This window comes from Aspergillus fumigatus, chromosome 1, assembly GCF_000002655.1.
Source record: "Aspergillus fumigatus Af293 chromosome 1, whole genome shotgun sequence".
Taxonomy (NCBI): domain Eukaryota; kingdom Fungi; phylum Ascomycota; class Eurotiomycetes; order Eurotiales; family Aspergillaceae; genus Aspergillus; species Aspergillus fumigatus.
Genome location: NC_007194.1, coordinates 4,446,017 through 4,463,852, shown reverse-complemented (window position 1 = coordinate 4,463,852; position 17,836 = coordinate 4,446,017). Strand labels below are relative to the sequence as shown.

Below are 17,836 nucleotides of genomic sequence, written 5' to 3'. Positions count from 1 at the left end.
CTTTTCCAGGGCAGCAAGGATCAATTTAATTGGTTACCCTTCCCGGAACGTTCTCCAGTAGAGCCCTAGATCCGTTTTGACCATGAAATGACATATGTGGCTCAGAATTCTGAGCCAATAATACATGAGTTTTGCTTAAATGTGAAGAAAAACTGTTTTCCCTGGAAATTAAATGGATAAATGCCGGATGTTAGCATATTTGAGTGATATGTTGCTGAGACATGAAACTTAAGACTGAACAGTCTATGCTTCAACCAAGAATCTTGGATGTACCTTAGAGAGGTATTTACGTATCCCTGGGACAGAAATCATTACGGTACATTCCAGTTGTTAGCATGAAACAACAGACAACAAAGGACAAGCAATACAGCTTTGTATCCGAATAACTGATCATCACCACATTTGAAGAGGACAGTGCAGGTGAACGACTTCGTTTGCTACATTAAATCTTTGGTAATAATATGGTCATCTATTAATATGTAAACAAGTGACCAGACCGAGTAGCTCGTAGAGATCGCCCCTCTGCCTTTTTTCGGACATCAACGTTGTTCTAGAAGGCTTTCAGACCGCTTTGACTGATTCTCGGCTCCTACAATCCCCAGGTCTCCCATTTTCTGGTTTATGATGGTGGATCATGGTGAAATCTGAGCCAAAGCTTGGCACGGCTAGAGAGGTTGAAGAATACTCTAGTTATACGGAGATTGCAGTCCGCTATCTGTCTAGATGCTCCGTTCTACCGCACAGAGTACTCGTCTGTACGTCTCCATTGTCACTGTGGTAAGAGTAGTTATCGACTAGCCGCACCGCCACTTTGCTAGCCGTCTAACCACTATTGCTTGCTCAGCTTTAGCAACTGAATGGGTCAAATGGAGAATCATTGGCAGCGGATTCAACATACAAGCCTCTTGCCAAAGTTTAAACCGGCAAATGTGTTTCCCATCCAAATACTCAAACTGACGATGAATCTGTCTCTTTGTCTCCACTGGAAATGGCTCGCCCTGTTATTGGAAACTCAGCCACTACTCCGTGGTTCAGCTGTGATAATGAAAAACCGACATCGACTGCGGCAACTATAAACATCAACCGGACCAGATTGCCAAATCCGGTATCGGCGTTGAGAGTTTTCGTTCGGCTGACCAGTAGACGCCACCGCCCAGGCTACAGTGTATCTTTTAAAAGCGATTGGCTTTGTTCTGTCGGTCGAGGCGCAGCACGATCACAGCCATCTGAGCAGGCCCGAAGTAGGTAGGTACTGCGTGGGATAATCCATCCAACGTCCGAGTCTCGCCTGATTGTCTACCGATCCACAGATCATGCAGATATCCGAGCTTATCCTCCTGCTGAGGAGAGCTCGGCAGGATTCCGGTCCTCGTACCACGGACCTGCGAACGACATACCCATCTGGGTAAATGATTATGGAACCTACACGGGAGAAAATAGCTGTCGGAATTGATCAAGTCCGTCCACTCACATGCGGTGTTACTCGGCCCAGTCTAGACCCTCGACTCTATCGTTTCAATTAAGCCTCCTGGGCGTCTTGACTCGAGAATGGTGGACTGTGAATCGTGGAAGATTCCGTGCAAGGCTGCTTTCTCGCCACGCCCCTGTTTCATCATCTAATCTATAGTTATCTGTGGGTTGGTTGAGAACGATCCACTAGTCTGATCTGATACTACTACTACACTGGGTTGTATTGCGAAGCTTCCCCAACCACGATTCCATGCCCCGGTTTGATATCGAGTCATACACGTCTTCAGGGGTTCCAGAATGCTGGTCTCTCATTGCAATGGATGATATGAGGTGAAGCGCTACCGATCGGCTAATGGCGCATTCATTCTCCGTGCGGCCATCTTGTGAGCGAGGTTGGCCATCTCAGTACTCCCGCGCCCAATTGAGCAGAGCATTCTGCTACAAGGATGTTGACCAACTAGGCAGCGGGCTGGCTTCATGCATTCCGAATGCTCTTCTAACTACTTGATGTCAGGCTGACCAGACAGTTTGATGTTAACAATTTAATGCAGATCTCAATGTCTTCAACGCAATACCCGTTTCAAAATGTCATGTCCAGCATTCTTAATACAGATGTTCATATACATATCCACTTTTACGCATCATGTTACACTACCACAGCTTACTTTGAGTCGAACCCCATCAGACATAAAGCATCATTACTCCTGAGGATGAGACAGTTGGTCCTTGGTGAAATGGTACGATCCAGGCGGCTTTGGATTCGTCTCCGAGGCACTGAAGTCTCCAGGCTGATTGCCCCATTGGACATTGTCACTGGAGGTCTGGTCGGCCAATAAGTCAATAATCAAAGCTTGTTACCTGGGCTCAGGGGAACCGAACGTGTACCTGCTTCGTGGATTCCGAGCTCTGGAAAGTACTCTGCTGGCTCTTCTGCTGGCTTGTTTGCGACTGGAGTCCCGGTGTGGTCTGCGACTGAGACTGCAAGTTGGGCTCGCCAGCCAACCCTTCCGCCTGATTTTGGGCTGGGTTAGCGGCCCTTCTGAGATTGTAGTTGGAAGTCATTGTGAAGGTGTTGATTTGATGTCCAGTTGACTGCTGATTTGCTTTTCGAAATGGTTGATTGGAGCCCATGGCCCTTATATGACTACGAGTTCAGAAGTTTGGTTAGGATGAGGTCATGATTGCGTTGATGACACATGTCAGATGATAGTTGCCATTTTGCTGTCCTGAGCACTTCTCATGGTGGCCTGACTGGTGATATCTAAGTTCATCAAATAGCAGAGAATGGTTGTGCTGAGTACAGAGGCGGGTGATTTGCAAGGGTTGTCACCGATGATGAGGCATATTAAGCTTCAAGTGGCGAAAATCCTGCTATGATAGCTATGCACCTTTATCTAGAACATCCACTAATGGTTTCTTGATATTATTCCAGGTACTGTTTCTCTTGAGGCCACTAAAGGCTATCTAACCGACAGCATCGAGCAACTACTAGTATTTCACCCCGAGGGGCTATATTCCATACCAATTAAACCCTCCACATCCATTTCTCCCTCTACTGACCAAAAGGACTCACACTGACTGTTCCATCCCACTACAAATAAAAGCATAATCCACAGTATTCACCGCATAATCCACAGTATTCACCGCATAATCCACAGTATTCACCACAACCATCAATAAGATGAAATTCCTCAGGCAAACATGATCGCCGCTATACCCTTTTCGGACCCCGCCCTACACTTCATACCAGCCTGCACCCTAATCGTGACTCAGTGCAGTGCAACGTGGGGAATCATCATGTAAATCTTTTCGCAGAAGTGGTTGTACGATGAGCTTCTGGCCGAGGTTGGAGGAAATTTGGGTGTGTTGTGTGTGTGTGTGTCGTGTATTTAGACTAACGTCGTGCATTGGTGTCGGCGTTAGAGCATGTTTAACAATATACAATCGAGGCTCTATCTACCAGAATTTCTTTCATGTACTGTATAGAACGAGATTACTTTCGTTGCGATTGCATCAAGTATCTACAGAATGACACCCTCCATCATAGCAACCTGCAAACAGACCCGATTCCATCTACTCCATGATCAGCCCGCGCAGGAGGTATGTATACATATACGCATATTCATATCGTCGCCAGGTCACTGCTAATGCACTCCAGATCGATGTAGAAGGTCTCACCATCGCAGTCACATCCTCACCGGCCGATACAACCGACGACGGCGATCCCTCAAACTCCAAAGCAAAGGGGAAGTCGAAAGCGAAATCCAAATCCAAGGCCGACGCGCGCGAGCTCATTGTCGATGCTCACTTGAGACTCAAGGCGGGGGTGCATTATGGCCTGATTGGGCGGAATGGGACAGGGAAGTCGAGTAGGTTGATTAAAAGGGTTGACATTAGCCGGTCTGAGGTGCTAATGGATGATGATTATGAAGCGCTACTCCGCGCGATGGCCGACAAACTGGTTCCTGGGATTCCGCATCCGACGCGCATAGCGATTCTGCAGCAGACCGAGACGGAGGATGAGGAGCGGATCGCCCAGCCCGAGTGTGAGGACCGCGACAGGCGGGACCTGCCTGTGTTGGAGTATGTCATGAGCAGCGATCGGTTCCGGAACGAGGTTGTGAGGAAGATGGATGGTAAGCTGTAGTCTCTTATTTCAAGGGGAAAGGTCTAACAGCGTAGAAGTCCTGTCGAAGAGCTTCGAGACGGATGATCCGCTATCGCCTGTGCGGGCGATCCGAAGAGTCCGCCACGATGAGATCGAGGCGCAGCTGTTTCTTGCGCAGAAGAATGCCAGCCTCAAGAGTGGTGCGAGGGGGTTTCAGGCTCGGAAGGACTTGAAGGCCGCTGAGGCGAGATACGAGGCTTCAAAGGAGCTGTGAGTTGTCCTCCGGAGGTTTGGAAGCCCACGAATCTGATGACACCTAGGATTGAGCAGCCTGATCAGTCTATTGAGGCAGAGGTGCTCAAGGCTGAGACACAGGCGGCGATGGATACTTTGCAGGAATTACAGGCTCAGTTTGAAGTCGTGAGTGCTGAAGCTAGGTCCAGATGATCACGAATCCTAAGCATGGCAGATGAAATTGGTCGAGATTGAGAAGCAAGCTCGACAGATCCTTATCGGACTGGGGTTTGACGAAGCCATGCTCAGCAAACCCTTCCTGACTTTATCCGGGGGCTGGCGCATGCGTTGCCTGTTGGCTAGTGTTCTTATCCAGAACCCGGACATCATGATCCTTGACGAACCGACAAACTTCCTAGACCTGCTTGGGGTCGTCTGGCTGGAGAATTACCTACAGCGGTTACGCGACTCGTCCCAGACGACCATCTTGCTGGTATCTCACGACCGAGACTTTGTCAATGCGGTCTGCGAGGAGATCGTCATCCTGCGCGACCAGAAACTGACCTACTTCAGGGGCAACCTTTCCGCCTACGAGAAAGACTTTGAAGCGCAGAAACTCTACTGGGGCCGCATGAAGGAGGCACAAGAGCGCCAGATTGCGCACATGGAAGCGACGATTCGAGAGAACATCAAGCTGGGCAAGAAGACCAACGACGACAATAAGCTGCGCATGGCCAAGTCCCGGCAGAAGAAAGTCGACGACCGGATGGGCGTTCAGGTCAACGCTAATGGCGGTCGCTTTAAACTGAACAGGGACCTGGCGGGCTACCATCTCACCGCGCGAGCTGAAATTGAAGTACCAACGGACGAAAGATGTATATCACTTATCCTGCCCGATGCCAGTGACCTGCGCTTCCCCGGTCCGTTACTCTCGGCGGAGGGGTTGTGTTTCCGGTACCAGCGGGATGCACCGCCGATACTGAACGGGATCGAACTGGTAATGCACATGGGCGATCGGGTCGGGATCATGGGGCTGAATGGTTCTGGCAAATCTACGCTCATCCGCCTATTGACGGGCAATCTACAGCCAACGCAGGGGAAGGTATCCACCCACTCCAGGCTGAAACTAGGATACTACGCGCAGCATTCGATCGAGGAGCTCCACGAACAAGGTCGCACCGATCCTACACTGACCGCATTAGGTTTCATGGCCAAGGAGATCAATACTTCACTCGGCGAGGGCGAGATCCGTGGTTTGCTGTCGTCACTGGGTCTGCAGGGCAGGATAGTCTCAGACGTGCCCATTGCACGATTATCGGGAGGCCAACTGGTACGTTTTGCAAGTCTGAGAAGCGATCTGCAGCTGTTGACAATGTCCAGGTCCGTCTTGCAATTGCCAAGGTAATCTGGAACGCGCCTCATTTGCTGGTTCTTGATGAAATCACAACGCATCTGGACTTGCCATACCGTCACGGCTCTTGCGACTGCGCTGTCGTCGTTCAACGGTGCAATCCTCCTGGTCTCTCACGATCGGTTCCTGGTCCGATCAGTCATTGAAGGGAAACGCGACGACGACCATAGCCTGGATGAAGAGTTTGAGGGGGTTGACCAAGAAGTCGAAGAGCAGAGTCGACGAAGGTCGGTCTATGTGATGAAAGGCGGCAAGCTTATTGAGCAGCCCAACGGGGTGGAGCAGTTTGAGCAGAGTTTGGTGAAGAGGGTCAAGAAGATGCTTTCACAATAGACTCGATCACTCCTGTTTGAGTTACTGACGATCGATAATAATATCACCAGTGGAGACAAACTCACATAATAATCATCACATAACTACCCCAAAATACCCCAACAGACCCCAGAATCCACAGCTTTTCTTTCTTCCCGTTTCCCCGATTCCCCGATTCCCCAATTGGCGGTCCAGAGTACATAGTGGCGACCGTGCTCTGTATAGAGTTCAGATCAAGCATTCTGTGGCTGGACGGCTTCAAATTTCTTGTACTGGAGCCACCTCCACTGACGGCATAGCGCTTTTCCTCCTGCCATATTGGGCCTCCTTGACGATCCTAATGATATCGAGTGTGGACAAACCAGTGAGGACGAAAAGATATAAGGAGCGCTTTTCCTTGGTGATGCTTGTGATGCCTGCCATACTCGCGTTTCTCTTGTAGCGATTTCGCCACCATGAAGCGATCATTAGTTACAGGTCTTTCTGCTATTCAAGCTCTCAGCGTCTTGGCCAATCCTCTGAGTGGGCGGACTCTAGATGTGAGTACGTTGTGTGGCTGCTCACCTACCCTGCTGACAAGTGAAGACCCCCAAATCATGCGGTGAATCGCCCGCTACACTTGCACTGAGCAGCGGCCCATATGACAATTATTTTTATTCCGACTGCAATGTTGCCGCTCAAGTGGTTGTCACTTCCCCATTACCAGACAGCAACCTGAGTTTGATCGGGCCTCGGCTGATCGTCGCCTGGCCGGCGGGCAACAGCGGCATCTGCACTTACTTTGCTCCTGAGAATGGAGTCAACGGCACCCTTGGGATTTCGGTCGTCAACTCTACCGTGGGGAGTCCCCTGTCCCTCAATTACACGGCTAAAGAGCCAAACCCCGGGGTCGGGGTGCAAGGCACGCTCCGCTTCAACTCGTCGGCGGTTCTGACTGTCCCCATTCTGGGCAGCATTCGCACGATCCGGGATTTCGTCGAAGGGCCAAGTCTCCTGCAGCCTAAGATCCAGGATGCTATCCAGTTGATCAGCTCTCCTGACGGAAGCGTGATGCTCCAGCGTCTGTGGCTGGACAATGTCACCACGAGCGCAATCAAGTTTACTCCTGTCAACAGCACATCCAAGGCCGCCGTCTCTGGCAAGACGGTCAGATTTGACGCGGGTGATTACGTCTTCTCGGCAGAGATTGACTATCCGCAGCTGACCCAGCTGCCTCCGGCCAAGGTGCTAAACAATGCCTCTGCAGACCTTGTGACTAAAATGCCCGTTCAGGCCACGGCGCTCTCGTTTCTCTCCTACTCGGAGAAACTTCTGGCTGGTGCATGGCGTTTTCTGACCTACTTTGGACGGGATCTGATGATATCCGCCTTGCTTATGGATCCGGTCATGAGCTATGGCAATGCTAGTGCCATCGAGGCGGTGCTGGGCTCTGTTTGTGAGCGCATCAACGCCACCGATGGCAGTACCTGTCATGAAGAGACAATCGGGTAGGTCTAAGACTGAGATTGAGGAGTGTATGCACTGACTCCCGGCTAGTGACTACGCGACTTGGCTACATCTGCAGGAAAATGTCACCAGTACCGCGATGATCTGCGACTACAAGATGGTGGGTCTGCACGACTACTCTTCGAAGAAGATGCTGACCCTGCCCAGGTTGATACGGACTTTTATCTCGCGCTTCTCATGCAAAGCTATTTTCTAAACAATCCAATCGGACGAACCAGGTGGCAGGCGTTTTCGAGGTTTGTCCCCGGGTTTATAGTTTTCGATCACTTGGCTGACGGACGTAGCACCCCTGCCGGTGCCATTAATGCTGCAAACAAGAATCACACTTGGGGCCAGTTGGCCCTTCGCACCGCCGAGAAGATCATGGGTCAGGCTGCATTGTTCGCGCACAATCCTCGCAAAGAGAACCTGGTCCATTTGAAACCGGATCAGGTCGTTGGCGAGTGGAGAGATAGCACATACGGTATGCCACTTCAAACAAGTAAACTACAGCCCCCATTCTAAGTGACTGCAGGAATTGGAGGCGGCCGAATCCCATACGATGTAAACACAGCCCTGATGCCGGCTGCCCTGCGCGCCATCGCAGCTTTATCCCGGGCCGGCGTCTTTCCTAACTGCAACAACTGGGCCCGGAAGGCGGACACATACGCCAAGATATGGGAAGATGAGACTCTCCATTTCTTCCAGGTACATCCTGCCCTACTGTTTCTTCTCAATTGCCGACAGAGACTAACAGAAGTAGGTCACCGTCCCCGCCGAAACAGCGAAACAACGTCTTACTTCCTACACCCAAGCCGGCTACTTCCCCGGCCCCAGCGCAGGAGAATCAATCGACTCCGACGTCGTCTTCCATGCCCTCGCCCTCGATGGCTACAATAACCTCTCTCAAGTCCAAGTCATGAACTCGGACGACTGCTTCCGCCACTTCCTCCTGAACACAACCAACCAGCAGCAGCTCACCTCCTTCATCAACCAAACCGCCACCAACATCCGCCGCACATTCCCCGCCGGCCTCAACACTCCCGTCGGCATGCTCATCGCCAACCCGGCCTTCGGCCCCAGCGAAGTCTACGCCCGCAACTGGACAACGGGCGCCTACCACGGCACGGTAGTCTGGTCCTGGCAACTCGCAATGATGGCCAAGGGCCTCGAACGGCAACTCGGCCGCTGTGACGCGGGCCATCAGCACGCGCGGCCAGACTTTTGCGCCGACAAGGTCGTGTACAACAATCTTAGGACAGCGTATAATACCCTCTGGGACGGCATCGAGACCAATCAGGCGCTGCTGAGCGAGGAGGTTTGGTCGTTTGTCTACAGCGATGGGCGATTCAATCCCGCACCGCTGGGGAATATCCCTCCTCCTCCGGGGGTTGGTGCGCAAACCGGTAAGCCACGCGAGCCCATCCTTTTGTATCTCAAGAGGCTCTGATGCTAATGACTGCACAGAATCCGACATCGTCCAGCTATGGTCTTTGACGTTCCTGGCCGTGACACGGAACCAGGCTCATCGATGATTTGGCTCATCCGGGAACCTGGCTGCTTGTATGTCTGTAGAGGAATGGAATCCTTCGTGCATGTTCAGCATGTATGCAGGACGTGGGCTACGTGTCTGTGGTGGTGTACGTGGGTAGTTCAAGCGATTGGCTTCGCACCAACAAGGGCGATCTACCCAGAATTCACTTAATAATGCTCAGATATCATTTCCAACATGCGTTTCTGGTATGAGGTGGCACTCTTTTCTTGTTCTTGAGGTTGCTTTCCTGCAAAGCGTTGGGTGTACCAAGTCATGCAGGGTGGGCTATATGGAGTCTGCTAAACCATCCACAGACAAAATTGATACAAAGCAAAAAAAAAAAATACAGGAGAACTATCCCAATACGCTGAAATGAAGTATCTGCACACAAGCTCCGTTACAGCGTGGAAGGTCTGGCCCAGGAAGCAAGCGGAGGGCAGGATAAGATTAAAGGACTACGTAGTCAGACTGCGGACAAATGTATGAATTGCTGAAAAAGTACATTCAGCTAAGATCTTCTACTGATCACACAGCGTAAAGTCCTCCAGACCCGCATCTGTGACAGTTTCCCCGGGAAGGCAGAAATCGACGTGTTCGCCTTTGAGGTGGGTGAAGACGGCCGCGTATGCTTTCTGCAAAACTTAGTACAGTGATCCCATTAAAAGGGGACATGGCATGTTGAAGAGGACATGGCATACCTCGGCGTAACTGATGAACTCCTCGTATATACCCTCGGCCTTCATCCGCTGGCGGACAAGATCGGTGACTCCGCCGAGGAGGGCAGCCACCGTGGTTACTTTGCTGTCCCAGGTAAGGAGGGCCGAGACGCCCTTTCCATCAACGCGGGTGGATTCGGTGCTGCCGTAGGGATCTATGCTTTTATTAGTATTGATCTAGAGGTAAGAGCTGGAGGGAGATTACTTTGCATCTTCTTGGCCATCACCATGTTCCTCCACCAGGCAAGGCCAACTCCCTTGTCGAAGAGGACGGTTGGGAACACACTGTACGGAGTAATGACGTCCAGCTCCTGCTGCGGAAGGAAGGAGATGGATGGGACGCCGGTGTTGGAGATATACCCGGTCACGTCGCCGGTTGCTGGATCGGTGATGTTGTTGACGGAGGCGAACATGCCGGGGGTCTTGGTGACGAGCGAGTTGCAGGTTCGGACTCGTTCGGCGTTCTTAAAGACACGGCTTTGATTGTTAGTTTCATCGTTATGCGACGGTGAATGCTGACATACCGAATAATGTCGACGTCGTAGTAGGGCATTTCCATAACCTTCCATTGCTCATGGCTTGAGAACCAGTAACCTGTCATCCATGAGCGGGACTTCCTTTGCCAGCATCGACAGACGTACCCTTCTGCACAGTAATGGGTCCTACGTGGCCCATATGGTAGTCAACACTCTGCAGCATGGGCTTCTTCACAGCCCAGAGCTGTTCTACGTCTTCGTCGGACAGACCACCGAAGAACTGGAGCCAGAACGTAAATAGCTCACCCTCGTAAGGATCGTTGAGCCGACCACTGCCTTCACAGGCGTATCCTTGGTCAGGATGATCCACAGGCAGGGACTGGTTCTTGATGGTCGTTACGGCGCACACTTGACCTTTCCCTTCATAGAAAATCTTGAGATGCTAGTCAGGAGAGAACTACTTGAGTGCAGCAGGAAGTACTTACCTTGGCTCCAGTAGTCTTGGTGTAATCTATCCACTTCTGCCACTGGCTGGCCAGTTCTGCATAAGAGGGCTTTCCAGTGTTTTCCAAGGCTTGAACAAAGGCATAAACAGCCCAGAGAAGTTCTCTTTGAGAAGTTAGTAACAGATACAGCAGGTCTGAATTCGATATACCCATTGTCCAGTCCCGGAACGCGATTGTTCCAGTCTGCGGTTGGTGTGAGGTCCTGCTCCGTGGAAGTGAACCAAGGAAGGTAGCCTCCAAATCCAGGAAATGTCTCATTAAATCTCAGATAAGTTCGCAGCTTCCTCTCCATGATCGAGACAGCAAGCCCTGGCGCGGCTGACGGATCCTGGGGTGAAAGAAAACGAGCGGCTTCCGGCGAACCAGCCACAGCATGCGCATACAGCATTATTTGGAGCGACTGTTTCCAACCGTCAGTATTAGCAACAACGGCAACAACAAGCCTGAAGATGACTGACCTCTTTACTTGCGGCGCTAAAAGGATGCTTGACTGTACTTTCGCCAGTGGTAAAGTCGATGTTGGTCCCGTCGTAGGACATCCCATTCCCCGAGTTGTACGAGACATTGTTCTGGTGGAATTTACCCTCCCAGTACAATAGATCGCTGATAAAATTGCTGGGATCCTTCACGATTTCCCTCTGTGTGTACTGGCGAGCGAACCTGCAGGATGGCTCGTTCGGTTTTTGAGGCAGAACATCTGTCAAGGCAGTCCAGGACAGAGCAAGATATGAAAGCTTGCTTACGCGCATACTGAGTTTCAACCTTCAGACTGTGAGAAAAGCTTGAGTGACTGTATGTAGAAAATGGATGCGATATGCGTCATCTTATATGCAGACAGCAACGAATGAAGCGACAGGTTGGTCCATCCGAAGTCTGCTGCATAACCTGCATTTCTGCAACCCCGCAAACTCTCAACACTTTATTTTGTTGCATCGGTAATTTATATACCCCTGGACGCAGATCAACGGTAGAGCAATTAATTAGACTGTGAATCTGACCGTCCATGCGTAGACTACAACTAGCATCGTAGCGTCGGAGAAATGCCTGGTGCAAATCTCCGCCTCACGGCGAAACTCGACAGAGGGTGCACGTGGTCTCCGCTCTCCGCTCGCTCTGTTTCTTGATTTCTCCAATTCTCCTGCTCGTTTGTTGTCACTAAATTTCGTTATTGTCCGAATATGACTGCGACCCGCCCGTCTACCAGGGCTTGTGATCGCTGCAGACGAAGAAAAGCCAAAGTAAGCTATAGTTAATCAAGCATGCATGAGACGACTGGCCCCCGTTGCGCGATCAATCGGACTAACTGACAACTGTCCCAAGTGTGACGGAGAAGCAGCATTATCCACTTGCACAAGCTGTCGACGGGCTGGAGAGCATTGCACTTTTGATTTACCCGTTGGGAGACGGGGACCTAAGAGCAACAAATCAAGACGACATGCATCACTGTCCGCCGATGCTCATGGCCAGAATGTCACTCTGTCAAGCTCACTCCACACGGGACAACCTGTCACAACTTTGCAATTCTCCACTGTTTCCCCTACGCCGGGCCCCGTCGTCTCTCTCAATCCCCGCACTCCGAGACCGAGCTCTCTGACAAGCTCGCCCTCTTGGAATACCGGCCTGGTGGACCCGGCACTGTCCCTTCCGGAAGAGCAGCCGTCTCTGTCCTCGTTACAGCGATGGCACCAATTGGCCGGTGCTCTTCACTTGCGCGACCCTGCAGCAGATCTGGAGCAGACGGTGAATCGGTGCTTTGACCTCTTCTTTGAGTACTTGTTTCCCCTGATTCCGCTTGTGCATGAGCCCAGTCTACGTGACGGCTTGCGTTTCTTTGTATCCCAAGCAGCTAGATCAGGTATTGGCGTCACTGGGCCAGAGCTGTGGTCATCTTTCGTTCGCGGCAATCCTATAGGTGCGGACAGTATCCTCGACCGGGCAAATAGCTTGAAATATCCGGAACTCTGGCCCGATTCAACCTTCACGCTGATCACGGCCGTCTGCGCAGAAGCGGCGTTTCTCTTGCCCAAGGACATTTTCCCCGAGGGCGAGAGGATTGCGGACTTATTCCTCAAGGCGTCTCGGAGTTGTTTACACGGGTACCTTGAGGAGGATCTGGAGTACCCAAATGCAAACTCTGTGGCTATCCGCTACTTCCACTCCAATTGCCTACATGCAGCCGGCAAGCCACGATTCTCATGGCACATTTTTGGGGAAGCCACCAGACTGGCGCAGGTCATGCAGATGCATGATGAGATGTCACTGCAGAACCTGTCCGCGGTGGAGGCAGAGCTCCGCCGACGTGCGTTCTGGATCGTTTACATCGGAGATAAGTCCGCCGCAATCCTTAACAATCGTCCAATCACCATTCACAAGTTCTCGTTCGACACTGGCATTACAACTGCATACCCTTCTGGGATTGAGGATGGAACAGGAGTTTCCTCACCCAGTGGTACCGAACCGGATTTGTCCCCACGGATGAGCTTCATTGCGGGGTTCAACGCGAATCTACGTCTATGGCAGACAGCTTCAGACCTCATTCTCGAGATGCGACTTCTGGAGAGCCAGAAGGAGGTGGGGATGCTCACTCCACGATTATTGACCGTCGAAGAACGCCACAGACTCGGCAACCTATACGTCTCCTTCATTACGTCGTTGGACAAGTTGCCGCAGTATTTACAGACCGACACGCTATTAGCACCAACCAACAACAACAACATCAGTAGTCATCGCCGAAAGCAATACGTTATCCAATGGGCGAATCTCAATGTTTCACTTCACTGCTTGAGATTGGTCATCGATCAGAAGCTAGAAGACCTGGGCTACTATGCATCGGGGATCGAACATCCCGATATGCCATTACTCAGGAAGACGGAAATAGCGCGCGACATGCTGCGAGTGATTAGAGAAGCGCCCTTTTGGTCGCTACAAGTAAATGGGGAGCCATGTGTATGTTTCTATTGCTTATTTATCTGCTGTATCTTGCTAAAAGCCCCGCAGGTCGAAAAAATCAGGCTAATTGGCGCCAGTCTGCTGGAGATAATAGACCAGTATGAGGCTTCTCCATTGTCGGTACGAGCACGCAATGATCTTTCGATCCTTCTAGACATCCTCACTCGCCTGGATTCTAAAGCCTCAGACACCCTTAGAAGGCCATCGTGAGGATATATGTTTTATGGAATAGTTTGACCTTCTAGTAATACCATCATCAAGCTCACAACTCCGCTCGGAACACCCCAGGGGCTGACGGGGCCTGTCCTTTGGTGCTGATGCCTATTCGCTCTTCAAAAATGCGTCTCAGCAGCAGAGCGGATTTCTTGGGTGTTCTCTTCAGAGTCTGATAATCGGTGAATGTCACACCGAATCGAGGTCCATAACCATCGGACCATTCTGCGAGATACAGTCAGCCGATATTCTCTTCAATTTTCGCCAGGAACTCACCTAAATTATCCAGCAACGACCATGCAAAGTAGCCTCTGATATCAGCACCGTCTTGGTTGACAGACAGGCCCACAGCCTCTAGATGATCCTCAAAATACCGGATTCGATACATGTCATTGACTGACTCCTCGCATGTCATCCGATCCTCTCCAGGACATGGACATCCGTTCTCGGTGATGAAAATTGGTTTTCCGTACAGGCGATAAACTCTCGTGAGGTGCTTGCGAAACTTGTCCGGGCACGAGCGGAGCCAATGGATACCACTTGGTTCGCCAACTGACGTCCCCTTACTGTTCTCCTGTAACTCATCTACATTGCCAATATAATCTGTTTCGGATGCTGGTTGATCGCGATGGCGAGCAAACTGGGATGTATAGTAGTTCATCCCGTAGAAATCGCTCTCGGCCTCGCGAAGGAGTGCAAAATCAGAGGGGGAAAACTTCGGTAGGCGAGCTCCAAGTTGCTCTCGCATGCAGGCTGGGTAGTCTCGTGCCAGAAAGACAGGATTGGCGAACCAGCCAATGTGAAACTCCATGCGACGCTCTGCAGCAGCGTGATCCCGCTCGTCTTCGGCATTCCAAGGCTCATAGTAGTCTCCGTTCAACGAGATCCCTATCTTGCCCTGTTGGACAGACCGGAACTCTCTGTTGTACAAGGCAGCGGCGCGGGCATGGCTCATGATCAGTGCTTTCCCGACGATCCAAGGCTCAGTCGCGGTGTCACCCTCGGTCGCTTGAGGATTTATACTGCTTCTTCCCGGAGCATTACCGCCGGTTGCGTACCCCTGGACGCCCAGTCAGCTAACAATTTTTGATCTTGAAGTGAGCGAGCTCGCACTCACGAAAATGGACACGATCCATGGCTCGTTGAGGGTAATCCAATTCTTGACTCGGTCACCGAACCGCTCATAACAGACCCTTGCGTATCTCTCAAAATCTCTCTGTGATTCCTCGACATTCAACCAGCCCCCGTATCTATCATGCAGCGTCTGCGGCAGGTCCCAATGGTACAAGGTAACCCATGGCGTGATGCCTCTTGCCAGCAGCGAATCAATGAGCTTATTGTAGAATGCGACACCAGCTTCGTTTACGGGATCCTCTCGACCTCCCAGGGGGATTATACGCGACCAGGAAATCGAGAATCTGTACTCTTTCGCGCCATATCGCGCGAGTAGGTCAAAGTCCTCTTCATACCGATGATAGTGATCACAGGCAACATCGCCGTTGGCACCCTTGGTCCGCGAGGGCTCCAGGTGGCAGAAGGTATCCCAGATGGACTTCCCTCGTCCATCTTCATCAACAGCACCTTCTATCTGGTAGGCTGCTGTTGCAAAGCCCCAGGTAAAGTGAGGGGGAAGAGGCGCAGGTGACGGCATGACTAAGTGGAGGAATCAAGAGGAACGCACATATGGGGAACGGCCTCAGAAAGGGTTATGAGCGCCACAATTGCAGTCGAGCAAGAGAATTAACTTATATTTTGATATTTTCGGTCACCCCGATCTCAGCACGGAGTATCTTCCACGACGGCGGGGGCCGCGAGGGCAACAGATGATGATGGTGATCGTCGGCGAATTACTGAATACATTTACTCCGTAACATTCAGGTGTGATTTCTCCGTTGGATATTCCCTGGTATTTCGCCGAAATCTAAGAACTTTTCCCCAGCAGAAGAAAGTTGAGTTCCCCACGGGGAGAAAGCGTAGTGAGAATTCTTTTCCTGGCCTGTTCCAGAATCAGACGACACCAACCTGGACTGTGGGAGGCATAGCTATGACTCCGGGATGACTTCTTGTCTGAAGGCTGTTCTATAAGAGGATGCGAGCAAGTCCTGCAATTTTGAGCCGATCTACGCTGGTGCACCGACTTGTGCATCTTCTTATACCGTACTCTATCCTCTGAAAGACACAAGGGCTCTCCATACAATGGCTCCCGCTGCTGCCCATGCTACCGATGGCATCTTATCGACAATCGACCTGAAGTCAATTCCCTCTTTCTGGCGTCGGAAGAATGGTATTTTACTCTACTTCCTGCTCACCTCGTCCCTCCTGGCGAGTGCAGCTCTAGGCATTGATGGGGTGAGTGAAACTCCCGTCTCCCGTTCTTAGAGCACTACTAACATGGCCTATAGTCGATGACGAACGGCATGCAGGTCTTGCAATCCTGGCAAGATAGGTTCGGCCACCCGACCGGTTCCAAATTGGGATTCTTCGGTGCGGCCAACGCAATTGGAGGTGTCATTCCTTTTATCTTTCTCGGCTGGATTGGAGACAAGTTCGGGCGACGTCTTCCTACAGCCTTGGGATCGGTGATCATCATCGTCGGGGTCCTCGTTGAGTTCTTTGCCACCTCGTTGGACATGTACATTGGTGGGAAGATCGTGCTGGGCGTGGGCTCCTCGCTCATCCAGATGGGCGCCCCCGTGCTGGTGACCGAGTTGTCGCATCCCAAAGAACGAGTGCAAATCACCACTTTCTACAACACCTCCATCGTACTAGGGTATGTGATTGGTGCCTGGGCGACTTTCGGGTGCTACCGCATCAGCAGCCAATGGTCCTGGAGGCTGCCCACCCTCATCCAGATCATCCCATCGGCCTATCAATTCTGCCTCATCTGGTTTTGCCCGGAATCCCCTCGATGGCTGATTGCCAAGGGTCGGCTGCAGGAAGCACGCGCGATCTTGGTCAAATACCACGGAGAATGTGATCCCAACTCCGAGCTAGTTGACTTCGAGTGCGCAGAGATCCAGCAAGCGATCGCAAAGGAAGCGGAGAACAACATGACGTGGAAGGACTTCTTCTCCTCCGTGCCCAATCTCAAGCGGATCTTCCTCTGTTTTGCTACCGCAGTCTTCAGTCAGAGTTCGGGCAACCTTCTCGTGTCAAACTATCTGACGCAGATCCTGAAGGACACCAGCTTGAAGACCGAGTTTGAGATAACCCTGGTGAACGGCATGGTCACCTTGTGGCAGTATATTGTCGCCATCACCGTGACCTTGATCATTGACCGATTCAAGCGACGCTTCTTCTTCCTCACAGGCTCCGGAGGCGTGCTGGTCACATTCATCGTGTGGACCATTGCGGCGCAGCGCTACCTGGAAACCGGCTCGTTGGCGGCGGGACGACTCGTGCTCGCCTGTATCTTTGTTTTCCAGGCCTTTTACACCCTTGCCTGGACCAATTTGATCGTCACCTATCCCTTGGAGATCGTGACGTATCAGATGCGCGCGAAGACGTGGGCCTTTGTCTTGCTGACCATCCAGGTGTCATCCATTTTTGGCGGCTATGTCAATCCCATCGGGCTGAAAAATATCGGCTGGAAATTTTACATCTATTACTGTGTATGGGTCGCCATCGTATTCGCCGTCGTGTATTTCTTCTTTGTGGAGACTGCTGGGCCGACGCTGGAGGAGTTGACGTACCTTTTCGAGGGCCAAGAGGAGAAGAAGCAGTTGGCGCGGAAGATTGAGGAGCTTAAGCAGGATGTTCATGTATCAGAGCATGTCGAAAAGCTTAGGGGCCTGTAGTGATTCATCTTATCATATTATTACCTAACCACGACTCTTCGGCGCAAAATAGCATGTCGCAATACTCCGGGATTCTGCGATAACTATGTCAATATTAATATGTTAATATTCATGGCGGTGACTAA

At 51.4% G+C, this 17,836-nt stretch overlaps 7 protein-coding genes across 7 annotated transcripts; 4 read left to right on the top strand and 3 right to left on the bottom strand.

Annotated features, from left to right (window-relative positions):
- Positions 1-1,186: 1,186 nt before the first annotated feature.
- Positions 1,187-3,136, bottom strand: AFUA_1G16450 (uncharacterized protein). The gene is made up of 2 exons (XM_077803999.1): positions 2,356-3,136; positions 1,187-2,291 (listed from the first exon to the last, which is right to left on the bottom strand). The coding sequence occupies exons 1-2, from the start codon at positions 2,599-2,601 to the stop codon at positions 2,169-2,171; spliced, it is 369 nt and encodes a 122-aa protein (XP_077660167.1). The 5' UTR covers positions 2,602-3,136; the 3' UTR covers positions 1,187-2,168.
- A 150-nt stretch (positions 3,137-3,286) lies between these two features.
- Positions 3,287-5,869, top strand: AFUA_1G16440 (ABC-F family ATP-binding cassette domain-containing protein; the record flags this gene model as incomplete). Its single annotated transcript, XM_077803998.1, has 6 exons — positions 3,287-3,839; positions 3,903-4,116; positions 4,148-4,348; positions 4,399-4,498; positions 4,548-5,642; positions 5,693-5,869. The coding sequence occupies exons 1-6, from the start codon at positions 3,551-3,553 to the stop codon at positions 5,867-5,869; spliced, it is 2,076 nt and encodes a 691-aa protein (XP_077660166.1). The 5' UTR covers positions 3,287-3,550.
- Positions 5,870-6,286: 417 nt separating this feature from the next.
- Positions 6,287-8,970, top strand: AFUA_1G16430 (uncharacterized protein; the record flags this gene model as incomplete). Its single annotated transcript, XM_077803997.1, has 7 exons — positions 6,287-6,574; positions 6,621-7,522; positions 7,572-7,641; positions 7,689-7,777; positions 7,826-8,004; positions 8,056-8,228; positions 8,284-8,970. The coding sequence occupies exons 1-7, from the start codon at positions 6,491-6,493 to the stop codon at positions 8,968-8,970; spliced, it is 2,184 nt and encodes a 727-aa protein (XP_077660165.1). The 5' UTR covers positions 6,287-6,490.
- A 336-nt stretch (positions 8,971-9,306) lies between these two features.
- Positions 9,307-11,719, bottom strand: AFUA_1G16420 (endo-beta-1,2-glucanase). Its single transcript, XM_077803996.1, has 8 exons — positions 11,211-11,719; positions 10,902-11,152; positions 10,732-10,855; positions 10,412-10,679; positions 10,295-10,364; positions 9,976-10,247; positions 9,753-9,925; positions 9,307-9,686 (listed from the first exon to the last, which is right to left on the bottom strand). The coding sequence occupies exons 1-8, from the start codon at positions 11,499-11,501 to the stop codon at positions 9,573-9,575; spliced, it is 1,563 nt and encodes a 520-aa protein (XP_077660164.1). The 5' UTR covers positions 11,502-11,719; the 3' UTR covers positions 9,307-9,572.
- A 188-nt stretch (positions 11,720-11,907) lies between these two features.
- AFUA_1G16410 (transcription factor domain-containing protein) lies at positions 11,908-13,911 on the top strand (the record flags this gene model as incomplete). The annotated part of the gene is made up of 3 exons (XM_077803995.1): positions 11,908-11,990; positions 12,073-13,698; positions 13,750-13,911. Exons 1-3 carry the CDS (start codon positions 11,931-11,933, stop codon positions 13,909-13,911), a joined length of 1,848 nt encoding a protein of 615 aa, XP_077660163.1. The 5' UTR covers positions 11,908-11,930.
- A 52-nt stretch (positions 13,912-13,963) lies between these two features.
- On the bottom strand, positions 13,964-15,732 carry AFUA_1G16400 (glycoside hydrolase family 1 protein; the record flags this gene model as incomplete). The annotated part of the gene is made up of 3 exons (XM_747913.2): positions 15,032-15,732; positions 14,191-14,974; positions 13,964-14,139 (listed from the first exon to the last, which is right to left on the bottom strand). The coding sequence occupies exons 1-3, from the start codon at positions 15,563-15,565 to the stop codon at positions 13,964-13,966; spliced, it is 1,494 nt and encodes a 497-aa protein (XP_753006.1). The 5' UTR covers positions 15,566-15,732.
- A 378-nt stretch (positions 15,733-16,110) lies between these two features.
- Positions 16,111-17,711, top strand: AFUA_1G16390 (putative MFS hexose transporter; the record flags this gene model as incomplete). The annotated part of the gene is made up of 2 exons (XM_747912.1): positions 16,111-16,263; positions 16,317-17,711. The coding sequence occupies 2 exons, from the start codon at positions 16,111-16,113 to the stop codon at positions 17,709-17,711; spliced, it is 1,548 nt and encodes a 515-aa protein (XP_753005.1).
- Positions 17,712-17,836: the final 125 nt, after the last annotated feature.

Excerpts from the sequence above, each read along its gene's own strand:
- AFUA_1G16420 (XM_077803996.1), bottom strand. The coding sequence starts at position 11,501 with ATGCGCGTAAGCAAGCTTTCATATCTTGCTCTGTCCTGGACTGCCTTG. Across the intron at positions 10,856-10,901 it reads GTTCCGGGACTGGACAATGG|AGAACTTCTCTGGGCTGTTT; the intron begins GTATATCGAATT and ends AACTTCTCAAAG. Across the intron at positions 10,680-10,731 it reads CCAAGACTACTGGAGCCAAG|ATTTTCTATGAAGGGAAAGG; the intron begins GTAAGTACTTCC and ends TAGCATCTCAAG.
- AFUA_1G16450 (XM_077803999.1), bottom strand. The coding sequence starts at position 2,601 with ATGGGCTCCAATCAACCATTTCGAAAAGCAAATCAGCAGTCAACTGGA. Across the intron at positions 2,292-2,355 it reads GCTCGGAATCCACGAAGCAG|ACCTCCAGTGACAATGTCCA; the intron begins GTACACGTTCGG and ends TTGGCCGACCAG.